Source organism: Balaenoptera physalus (assembly GCF_965194825.1).
Source record: "Balaenoptera physalus genome assembly, chromosome: 13".
Lineage (NCBI taxonomy): Eukaryota > Metazoa > Chordata > Mammalia > Artiodactyla > Balaenopteridae > Balaenoptera > Balaenoptera physalus.
The window spans coordinates 78,215,449-78,228,148 of NC_138892.1; the positions used below are offsets into that span (position 1 = coordinate 78,215,449).

The following is a 12,700-nucleotide window of genomic DNA, read 5'->3' on the forward strand; positions in this document are numbered from 1 at the left end:
TACATGTCAACGTTAGCATATCCAAATAATACTTCTCTGTAAGGTAATGACAACCCAATGAATGTACTCCAAATAGCAGACACAGAATCCAAAGTTAATCCCCCCAAATCCTACCCAAGCATTTGTTCCCTAATCTACAAAATAAGACTAGATCAAATAATTTCTAAACTTCCTTTAAATTCTAATGTTTTTTGGATAATGGAATCAAATACCAGTTACTTTTAGTTTTATAATTATGTGACCCTGCAAATCACTTGTTTTTAACCTCTCTGAAAATATGCAATTTTATTTAAACTATCTCAGCAAAAAATTATTTCCTACAAATTTTATGAAATTTATTGTAAAATCTCCTTTGGTAACTTTGGTGGGTTGAAAAGTGCCCCACAAAAGGATAGGTCAACTTGGAACCTATAAATATGACCTTATATGGAAAAAGAGTCTTTGTAGACATAATTAAGTTAAAGATCTGGATACGCAATTATCCTGGATTAGGATGGGCCCTAAATCCAAAGACCTTGTCCTTGTAAGAGAAAGAGGATGAGAGGAAGGTCATGTGAAGACAAAGGCAGATACTGGAGTGATACATCTATAAACCAAGGAACACCACGGACTGCAGAAGGTAGGAGAGAAGCATGGAATGGATTCTCTTTTACAGCCTCCAAAAGCAACTAACATTGCTGACATCTTAATTTTAGGCTTCTAGCCCCCAGAATTCTGAAATTTTTTTTAAGCCACCAAATTTGTGGTAATTTGTTATGGCAGCCAAAGGAAACTGATAGAGTAGCGTATTTCAGAAAGAAAATCCCTTTTAAAAGGTATTATCATCAACACAATTTATCTTTGCCCATGATCTATTTCATATTAGGAACAGTGAAAGGACTTCATCATTTCTAGATTTTTAACAAAAATCAACAACTTGATTCCTAGATAAACACAGAAGAGCCTCTATTTTATAACATTTGCTATCTATGTGAGTCTATTTTACCCTATGATAGAAATTATATTTACTAAAATGTTAAACAAATTTTCAATCAATAATATTACCTAATCATTTGTAAATATTTTTCAAAGACTTTGCTACTTTTTCTGAAGAGAATTAATAAATAAACTTGTATACAAAAAAGTTTCCAAGCTTTCTGAGTGGCCAACAGTATCAAAGAAATATCATGAGATAGCTATGAATAATTTTACTTTCCCATCATTATTCAGGCTTATGGAGCAAGTCTTAAACTTTTCTCACTTCTTTATCATTTAACTTCCTTGGGTCATAAATATATATATATATATATATATATATATATATATATATATATATACACACACACACACACATATATATGTATATATATATACATATATATATGTGTATATATATATATATATATATATACATATTTCACATATATATATATTTAAAATACATATTTCTGATATTTAAAGCACAAAAAATCTGATGTGACCTGCGGATCACCATGGTGCCTAAAAGAAATTTCAAAATTTCTACTTAGTTTTCATTATGGAAATAGTCTAAATAATAAGTCTATTTTTAGAGTTCAAGATATTTCTGATATTACCACATAAACCTCTGAATGTCCTGACTATTTGGCCACTGAAAAGTCTTATTCAGAAAGATATAAAAAGTTAGGAAATTCACAACTGCATAGCAACCCAGCTCACAAACAAGTCTGGATGTAGGTGGCAGAGGTATGTTAAGCCTATAAATAACATAGGGTAAAATGAAGTAACGAAATTCTAGCAGTTTCTGAGGTACTATAACGGTGAATAAGCATATGAAAAACATTAAATTCCAGAATATCGACTTTGATTTCAATGAGTCAGTGATACTCCAACCAGCAAATATATAAACTGGAACTAACAAATATTTCACAATTTCATATCTTTGAAAAACTCTTTTCCACACATAGAATGTATAATGTCTATTATCTGCTAGCAAGTATTTATGAGCGTAAGTAAATTTCCAAACTAAAAATATGGAGACTAAAGTAATCACAAAAAACTGAATTCTCCGTTTCCAAACTAAGCAAAGAAAAGACCTGATTTTCTTAAGAGACAGTAGGTGAGGAAAGGAAAAAAAGAGAGTAAAAGAGAAAAAGTAGAATAGCTGAGGAAAGTGTAGGCAGGCTTCATGACTACTCCGGTCACCAATAACAATTCCACCATTAACTACCACAAAAGCACAAAACAGAAACATTAGAAGGATGTAGGGCCAAGTCAAAAGGAAAAGCATACTCAAGTTCTTAAAGGACATGGAATAAGCCAAAAGGAACTGAAGAATTTTCCTGAATTCTGAAAATGGTCCTTTAATAGAGGGAAGCCTCTCTTCTTTCTTCTTTTGTAGCTCGGTTTTCCAAGCTTCAGTCAACTTTTGTGCAATGACGTTTCCTGCACAGAAGATAGCCCAGACGATATTTGTTTGACGAAACATGAAGCCACAAAATCCAAGCAAGGCTGAAGTTTTATGATTTCCATAAAGACACATCAAGTAGGCAAAAAGAGTAAAAAACATGGATCCTGCTTCTGTATAATAAAGGAAGTTAAAAAAATAGAGTGTGGGAAATACTGCTAATGTTAATGTTGACAAGATTCTCTGGATACTTGAGGCAGCCTACAAGAAGAGAAAACACAGTTCACAATAAAACAAATAGGCTGTTTCTGCTGAGCTAATGAACTAAAAAACAAAAAACTGCCTGAGTCTTATTTAAAAAAATTATTCAACATTAATGTTATTTCTGGCTTTGCAAAAACACAGTATGTATTTATAAGGGCACTTTCTGATACTTTTTAGTTACACCTAGCAGTTTGGAAACCAGTAAGACAATACATGTGTGTGTCAAAGCCTAAAATACTTTGAATCATTCAACAAATAGTTAAGGAGTTATTGCATGCAAGACAATGACCTCAGTTCTATGGGGAACATGGAGACAAATGGGACACAGTGCAGGTGGTTCCATTTCAGTGAGCTTATCTTCGTGCCTTCCATAAGCATTCACTTAGCCATCATCACCAATTTCTTTTAAAGATATCCCTTCAAAACTGTGCACTAGAGAGAATATAAATATGTATATAACATTTATACCACCATACACAATGATCTTATTATTTTATGATGAAATTACAGGGATCTTCCTGAAAATAGTGGGCCTAGTCTAAAGTTTTAAACATCTTCTTTTGGGCTGATAGTCTCAGGCAGAATTTGAAAGTATTCTTATCTCCTTGAATTCTATCATCCAGTTAATCTAAATCATCAAGCCAGACCATGCCATTACCTTGATTAAAATTAAGGGCTGTCCATCACCTATTAGATAAAGTTTAAAATGCTTTCCATGACATAAAAAGATATTCGTGACTTCTCCCCTACCTTCTTCTACAGTCTTCTGCAGCCTCACGTCCCTGTACTTTATAACCTTATAATTCCAAATAGCAATTCCCTGCATCTTGTTGTTCAATGCCTTTCTACTTTTGCTTATGCTGTTAATCGTCAGGATTCATTCCCATCCTACAGTCCTATCTGTCATCAAGATTCAGCTCAGGTACCATCTTCTCTGTGAAGCCTTACCCAATGCCACCCACACCTCTCCCTCCCAGTCAGGGTGCAACAAGTGCTCCTCTGCTCCTTCTCTGTATCCTCATAGCGTTTTATAGCTATTGCTCTCTCATAATTTACACTATTGAAATCATCCCTTTAAGTTAAAAGTAACTATTATAATTAATATTTATTGATTCCTTACTATATACCAGGCAATATTCTAAGCACCTTCCATTTATTAAGCTCTTCTACTTTTCAGAACAGTCCTATGAGGTAGAGTCTATATTTTTCTCATTTAACAGATGAAAACAAGGAGTCACTAAGGGGTAACCTGCAAAGTAACACAATTAGTAAGTGGATAGAATTCAAACCCAGGTAATCCACCTCCAAGGTCTGCATTCTTAAATCATAAAAAATTGCTTGGTAATGTCTGTTTCCCCTAATGAAGATATAAGTTTTATAAGAAAAAGATTGTGTCATTTACCTCTGTAATCTCAGTGCTTAGCATACTGAGATATTTACTGAACTGGTTTAATTTATGAAAATTTATAGATTTTATAAATAAATAAGAGTAATTCAAGTATTTAAACACAAATATCTTCTAAAATGGGGGTAGGGGACTTGCTTTATCTTTACAAAAGATACACAAATATTAAATGTTAAATACATTTTTCACCAAATTTCATAAAACAAATTCACCATAATTGTGGAATTGACTGTACATAAACTTAAATATAATAAATTATTTTGAAAACAAACCTTGTGCCTGGGTTGCACCTTGCGGAGAAGCAAATATAGTAAATAGAAGTTGCCAACACTGAAGAGAAGATTAACAAATCTGAGCATTCCAATGGAGCAGACAACGTGTTCTGACCATCCAAAGATCCAACTGGCAGGTTTGACCACTCCAACTGACAGCAGGTATAAGCCAGGTAATGTAGTAATCATGGGGTCCCACTTAAAAAAAAAGGTCAACAATAAAGCAAAACCAAGAGGTAATACTGATAGGACTGACACAGAGATGTCATCTTTACCAATAATCAGGCATTTTGGGAAGTTATCCTAAGTCACAGTTAAATGAGCAAATCAGATGCCTCCTCTAAAGAAAAGTTTATCTTATGTTTTGTCCCTGTACCTGCTTTGTGATTGTTAAGGTACAAGCAACCAGTAGACAACAACTTAAACTCAGTTTCTATTTTCCAAGATATACTCTTTGGAGGGCCTGTAATTTGCTGATTGAATTGCAAATGCTCCAGTTTTAAAAAGCCTGGAATCATCCGCTGGAACTCTGATGGATTTGGAGAAAAAAATGTTTAAAGAGATTAAAGCACAGGATCCATAATGACAACTACAATGTAGAGAGCCATGAATTGTGCTAAATCCTCTGTATATAATCCTGCAACAAGCCCTACAGTAGATACTATTTTACTGTCATTTTCAGATGAGTAACCTGAAACTCAGAAAATTTCCAAGCGGCATGACTAGTAAATAACAGTGCCAAGATTTAAAATCAGGTCTTTCTCTAACTATAGACTTTATATTTCTAACCACTACTCTACAATGACTTCACCAGAAGAGAAGGATAATGTGTCTGTTTTTGTATCCATATCTACACATCTATGTAGCCAAATATATACTCAAACATGCTGGCACTTCACTGGTTGCCAGTTTATCCAGTTAACAAAGGTTGCTAAAAACACCAAGGATGGGGTTAATGTAACTTGTCACTTCTTAGTAGCTGAAGATTCCCCCCTCCCCCTCCTATCCGACTCCCAAAAGACACAGTGAGATGCTTGACAGGTGAGCTAAAGTGAAATTTTCTAACATTTCCTAGGAGCAGTCCAATGCCTCTAATCCCGGGATTGGCAAAGAAAAACTAGGATAGCTTTCATCATTAGCCAAAAAGAGGGGCAGTAACTCAGTTCCCCATTAGTTAATCTCCCAGAGCTTTTCTTGCTAGGAGACAGATCTGCTCTTTATTCATTTAGCAAATATTTTACAGATCTCAGAGACAGGAACGAAAGATTACCCAGTTCCTTTCCTGTTTGGAGTGGAGGGAGCTAAGGATAAAGGTAGGAGAAATTAGAACTGGGGCCAGCTCTTCCCTTTCTAGCCTGTTCGAGGGTGCAGACAGGTTGGGGACCCCACCTGCGAGAGGGAGAAATGGCCCTCACAGTAGCGCTGTGCCTGCGGCAGGTGGAAGATCTCGTCCATGTAGGGCTCTCGCAGCGCCCGGCTGAAAGCAGAGAAAAGGAGGCAGGACACTAAAAAGGTACAGCTCAGGGCTGCCGAGAAATAGTAACCCTCCAGCTGCGCCATTCCTGCCCGCATAGCCAAGAATCTAGTCCTGGAAAATATGTGCGGGATTCTCAAGTCCCCAAAGTCGAGCTTGACATTCGGGCTCGAAATGGGCGCGCAAGAAGGGACTGGCCGGAGGGAACTGAGCATAGCCGGAAGGCAAAGGATGCTGGGAAGAGCGGACCCTGAGCTTCCGGAAAGGTCGGGTCACTGTTTTCCGAGAGAGGAGTTTAGGTAACGCACCGGACCGTTGCCCTGTCAATCACGTTGCGCAGGGCGCACTGAGTGGTCAGAGCAGCCGGAAGGGGCAGACCTCGGGGGATCTGAGGGCGCTGGAGTTCCGCAGCTTGTTGCTTTGAAATGAAAGCAGCTGCTTATCCTGAAGGTCTTTGTTGGCTTTTTTCCTGCGGTTCCCATTTCTTACCAGAAGGTGGCAGCATTTTCCCACGTTTGCAATCCCCAAGCTCTAAAAATTTACACATTCCCCCGCCCAGGTTATTTTTTTCTCTCAAGTGATCTGAATTACTAAACAGTCAGTTCCAAGGCATTTGATTTCATCAACATTGGAGGGTGGGAGGGGGAGCGTTGGTTGCGGAAGTTTCAGATTAAAACTTGAAGGTCCAGAGAGACTCTTTACTGCTGAATGAACTTCACTAAGTCATTTTTAGATTAAAAGAGAGCTCTTTCAAAATGTCGGTACTCTGAACGAGGATTTATTTACATCATCACTCATAGTGCATTCGAATAGGCAGATCACAGTACTCTACGGGAGTTGGGGAAAGCAGTACTTTAGAAATTGGGGTGTTTTAGTTAAGGAAGGCGTCTCCGTGCCTGTAAATTTGATTGTTCTTAACGTCTCTATTGCAGCGTTCTGTTTTTCCTACTAAATAATAAGCACGAGCATCTTAATGGGTGGCACTATGTATCATTTATATTTGTAGTCCCCAGAATGGCTTTCACATATTAGACATTTAAATTCGAAGACTTTTATAGTTTGCGTTGACTTCACACAATTCCAGTATTGGGGGTTGGAGGCTGGAGGTGAGAGAAAGTATTTGAAGAATGCTGGAGATAAATTATGTTTTGTAATTTTACCTTGTGCTAGGAGGCAATGTTTTGTAGAAAAATGATCTCTTGGATAACCTCAATCGCTGTTGTCTTTGGTGGGAATAAATAAAAAATGAGTCAGGATATTTTTAGAGTTGCAAACCTCAGGGTTTTCAGTTCAACTCTTTCTCTGGGTCAAAGCTAATTCACACTCTCCAATTTAAGCAACTTTCTCAAATTAAACTGACTGCCTCTCTATTCAGTCTCTGCAATTTCCTTATTAATAAGAGGGGTATGAAGTGAATATGTGGTGGGATAAGAACATGTAAAAACCACTGGAATAAAATCATGTCAGGATCCTACTGTGATACATAGTTTTGTTTTCCCTATTCTCTCCCATTTCATTATTTAGTCCATGCTGTACTTAATCTATTTGAAATCATGTTCAGATGATCTAGGCTTCAAGAGGTTGATATGATCTACAAGTAACTGACTCCAGAACCCATGACTTTCTCAATTATGATATACATACTGTAGGGGCAGAAAAATATCTTTTTCCTGTACTGTTGTTACTGAACTCAGGTCCGGCTGCTTGCAGCCCCCAAATCAATACTTGAGAGAGAGAGAAATGCTGCTAGAAAGGAAAGCTGTTTTTAATCAGAATGGTGGCAGTCTGGGGAGATGGTGGCCTCAGTGTCCCCCCAAAAGAATCTCCAAAGATTCTGCTTGGCCATTAAAATTTTTAGAGGGAAAAAAGGAAGTAATCTCTTTTATCATTGAGATAGGGGGTCAGAGTCATCGCCATCCCCCACTGTGTGCAGGTTAAGGTGCAGGCTTGTCAACTTCTTGTGATTTTTCTTTAAATGCTATCTTGTTCACACAGTTTGTTCATGAGTTTACTAAAAGGGAAGCTAGGGAAGAGAGCTGGTCATCTGTTAATTACTTATTCTTCATTTCCACTTCTTTGATCTACGGAAAGAACCAACATCTTAGCAAGGTACTGTGTGATCAAAAGATTTGAAAGGTGTGCTAGGGCCAGAGATGAGTAAAACATGGGGGTGCCTGCTTTATAGTTAGTGTCAAGACAAAAGGGGCCTCCTGCAGAGAGCTCCTTGCTGCCAAAAGCTGCTTACACTTTTCTAAGTTCTCAACTGGGACATCTGTAACAAAAGACAGATTGAGAAGAAAAAAGCATACAAATTTATTTAATATAAGTTTTATGTGATATGGGAGCCTTCATAAGGAAGTGAAGATCTCAAAGAATGGTTTAAACCTGAACATTTTTGTGCTAGACTTGATGGAGAGCAGAAAATCATGGAAGGATATGATAGGGCAAAGAATATGAGGTAAGTGTATTAAACTGAAGGAAACAGCAATGCCAGCTCATTCAGATTCCTCTGTGTCCCTTTGATAGGGACAGAGTAAAGGGACAAAGTGGGTGATTAAATAGTTAATCCCACTAGGGGATCATAAGTAGAGAAAAAAGTATTGGATACCCCTGTAAGTTAATGATCACTCGAGAAAGCAGGTTTGCTTAGCAACAAAACCATGCAACAGAAATATGAGACATGCCCCCCAAATAATGAAACAACGGTGGCATTAGACTTATATTCTGCCCAGTGAGTTCAATAAGTTAATGATTCCTAGTACATGCTCCTCTGGGCAAACTAAAAACAAAAATATAAGGAAAGGGTGACGTTATACTGAAACCTGAGATGATTTACCATTTTTAGTGTATGTTACTGCCTTTTTGTTCATTTCCATTGTGCCAGGACAGTCCTGGCTTGACCATGTAGGGACAAGAAAACTCCCCCATCTGACGTGGAGAAGGAACTGATGATGGAAGCGTGACGCCTACTCAAGAATGAGAAAGGAGGTGGGCTTTTCCCCCGCCTCACTTTTCCTTTGATTACAAAACTAGTTCACTAAGTTCTTGGGTCGTAGCACCCTCTCCCCTGCCCACTTGTAAGCCTCACAAGTGTCCTATTCTAATAAATCACTTCTTATTTATCACTTTACCTCTTGCTGAATTCTTTCTGTGCTGAGACATAAAGAACTGGAGTTCCTCAGAGTCCCCCGAGGTGCATTTCTGCAGTTTCACCTTCGTCTTCAGAAATAACGATGCTTCTTTCTTCTGGGTATAAGAAGATCACCTCTCATGTGAGGGTTTTATGACCTACTTCAGGGGAAGGTAAGAATGTCCTTCCTAGGTTTTATGATCTGCTTCATTGGAAGGTCAGATAGTCCTTCCTGCGCATCTATTTCTCAAATTCCTTATACTTGAAATATTCAATATGCCAAAGTGCCACATTTTGGACTAGTGTGTCCTGGTCCCCTGTCAATACCTGAAAGACTACTGACCTTCCCTCGAAATAGTGGACATTTTTTGAAGGTAGTAGAACAAGGCCAGCCATTCATGCCATGCGTTTCTCTCTGTAATGATTGCCACCAAGATCTTACATTAAATATCTGATCCCTATACATATCTCACACATCCCTTTAAGATAATTGGAAAGTTTTAAGGAAATAAGGGGTTTAGAAGTGTTAGTTTCATTAATAATTTACTTGCCTTCATTTTACAGAAGCTGAAGTTAAAATAAGTGGTTTACCTGAAATCATGTAGGAAGTTAGTGGCAGAGCCATGAAATTAGAACATCAGACCAAAAGTAATAGAATAATATCATAGACTTATGGCTTAAAATAATCTTCAATTTAAACTGAACTGAATGTTTCATTATTACCAATAACCTTTTATTCACATTCTATTCCTTTGTGTTTCCATTCACCAAGTCAAAAATACAGGTTTCATTTTTTTAAAAATTTCCATGGTGAAGACTAATTGCATCAAAATCTGCTAAGGAACTTTGTGAAAAACTAGATTCCAGGGTACTATCTCACACCACTAAATAGTAATTTTCACATAATAATCATCAGTGAAAAACATATTACTTAAGAATGCTAAGAAACACTAAAGGCCCAATAGAAGTCTTCATAGAATACTCCACTAGTTTGTTGGTGAATTACTTTTACTGTCTGCAAATTGATGACGTTGTTGTCACTTGTCTACTTTGGGATTATGACATCTCTCATAACCTATTTTTTTTTAAATAAATTTATTTATTTATTTTTGGCTGTGTTGGGTCTTCATTTCTGTGTGAGGGCTTTCTCTAGTTGCGGCAAGTGGGGGCCACTCTTCATCGCGGTGCAGGGGCCTTTCACTGTCCTGGCCTCTCTTGTTGCGGGGCACAGGCTCCAGATGCACAGGCTCAGTAGTTGTGGCTCACGGACTTAGTTGCTCCACGGCATGTGGGATCTTCCCAGACCAGGGCTCGAACCCGTGTCCCCTGCATTGGCAGGCAGATTCTCAACCACTGCGTCACCAGGGAAGCCCTCTCATAACCTATTAATGCTTTTCCAAGGTCTGCCACTAAATCAAGACCTGACATTAACATAGCCATTTCTAGGGATTTTAATGAAGTAAGTTATGTTTTAGTAGATCTACATTTTAAAACTGATCACCATTAATATTCACCTTATGTTCTCCATTTTCCATAAGTCTTTATTTTGTGAAAAAGAGTCATCATTAGAATGTGTGGTCCTATCATCATAGATCCTCAATTAAACTTTTTATTTTGTCTTTGTCTTGAATTATGATATAACAAGTTATGGCAAAATGGGCAATTTCTTTTGGAGTTCTAAGGATAGGTAGTGTGTACAAGAAATAAATCTTTATTGGTTTAAGCTATTAAGATTTTGCATTTATTACTGCCATAAAAATTCCCTAACAGTGAGTTTCCCCAAATGTTGTAATTCTGATTACTGAGAAATTTGTGTAAGTACTATCACTTTGAAGTGATATTCCCAGTACTATCCTTCTTCTTATTGAGAAGGATAGTACTTTTCCACTTTCTACTGAACTAAAATACTGACCACTTGATAGTCACAGTGATGGTTTACTCACTTTTTGGTGCCAATTTGTTCTAGCTATAGCTGTACCTTGGGCCAAAATCATAGACGATAACTTCCAAAATGCAAGTATCCTTGAGGTTAATCTCAACATTCCAATTTAAAAAAATGTTTAAAATTCATCAATTAATTCATCAATTAATTAAAAAGAAAACACACACAAAATTTTGATACTAAAGCTTTAGCCAATATTTTAGCTCTTTACTGAAAATATCTTGGAGATAAGTTGTAAGGTGACCAATCTTCCTGGCTTGCTGGAGACTTCCTAGTTTTAGCTTTGCAAGTTATGGGAAATCCTCTAGTCTCAGACAAACAGGGTTGAGTCATCTTCTGGAAAGTTATACCACACAACCCAAAGCAAAACTTCCTAAATATTCCTTATAATACTGGTTCTTAAAGTGTGGTCTCTGGGCCAGCAGCATAGCATCACCTGGGAACCTGTTAGAAGTGCAAATTATTAAGCCTTGTCTTAGAATTACTTAAACAGAAGCTCTGGGGAGTGGAGCCAGGCAATCTGTGTTTTAATATTAATTTAATAATCGATTTATGATTCTCTTAAATTCCCAGGTGAACTTGATGTACATTAAAGTTTGAGAACACTGCAGTCCTCTCCTCTACATTGTCCTTGCTTTTCTGTCCACCCATACTGCATCATCCCCTCTCTAGGATTTTTTCTTTGTATTTTTTCATCTTTTTTTTCTCATGGAGAAAATTTTGGCCTCTCCAATTCTTCACGTCCAGGATTCCCCCTACGAAAAACACAATGCTCATTGCCAAGCAACATAGAGACTCCTTACTCCTCAGCAGTTGGAGTGAAGAAATTTAAATATTTACAATTTAATATTTTTCTATCATATATATTCATACTCAGAAACATCTAGTTTTTATTTTTTAAAAATCTCTATGTGAAGGGGAACTGTCTCTTGTGAAAAAGTGAGTAGCTGGAACAATTGTCCTACAGATTTTGATGCCAGTTAAATGAGAAACATTCCAAGGAAAAGAAATTTCACAAAGGCCTTTGCCCATAAACTATATATAATTTAGGGTCATCATAAATTAATTATTAAATGAATTGGGCTATTATATCAATAAAATTGCAGTACCATTAAATCAACCAAAGTGAAAAGTTAGAAAGTAAGACATTCACTTAATTTATAGTATTAAACTTTTAATAAACACAATAATATGATCTTACTAATTTTAAAATTTCAGAGTTTGGACTGAGATTTATGATACAATTGTTGTTACTGAAGAGATGCTCATCCAACTTAATGTGAAATATTGAAGAGGGTTTCAGTTTGCTTATTGGTTTTAGATTAGAGCGAGAGAAAGACATGAGGTCACCCTTATGCTGACAATTTGATGCCCTGCACCAATTGGTAGTTTGGCATATGTTCAATTTATTATTCCTCAATTATTTGCATAATATTAATTTAGTGAGAACAGAAAAATCTGAAATTTCATTAAGAAAATTTAAATACGGAAATGCTCATTTAATTCATTTTTACTAGGAAAAGCAGAGGTATTGTAGGTAGGGGTAGTTCCTGTTCTGTGGTCCCAGTTCTGCTTTCAGGGTTTTTTGTGGTTTTTTTTTGTTGTTGTTGTTCTTGTTTTGTTTTGTATTGCTTTCCTGAATGAGAAAACAAACTATATTAAAGGATTTATAATTATTTAATACATTAAAATGAAATACTACATTGTTTATTACTGTCTCAAAATTTTAGTTTCTGTAACTGCCAAGTTTTGATGACTGATAATGCATCTGTGCAAACATATTTGAGGTAAGCCTATTTCAATACAGAAGTGGTTTTTCAAAGTCTTCTTTCCACTAGAGGGTGCTGA

At 36.7% G+C, this 12,700-nt stretch overlaps 1 protein-coding gene across 1 annotated transcript; it reads right to left on the minus strand.

Annotated features, from left to right (window-relative positions):
• Nucleotides 1-1,347: 1,347 nt before the first annotated feature.
• Nucleotides 1,348-6,062, minus strand: ALG10 (ALG10 alpha-1,2-glucosyltransferase). The gene is made up of 3 exons (XM_082420912.1): nucleotides 5,696-6,062; nucleotides 4,307-4,504; nucleotides 1,348-2,626 (listed from the first exon to the last, which is right to left on the minus strand). The coding sequence occupies exons 1-3, from the start codon at nucleotides 5,993-5,995 to the stop codon at nucleotides 1,571-1,573; spliced, it is 1,554 nt and encodes a 517-aa protein (XP_082277038.1). The 5' UTR covers nucleotides 5,996-6,062; the 3' UTR covers nucleotides 1,348-1,570.
• Between the last annotated feature and the right edge of the window lie 6,638 nt (nucleotides 6,063-12,700).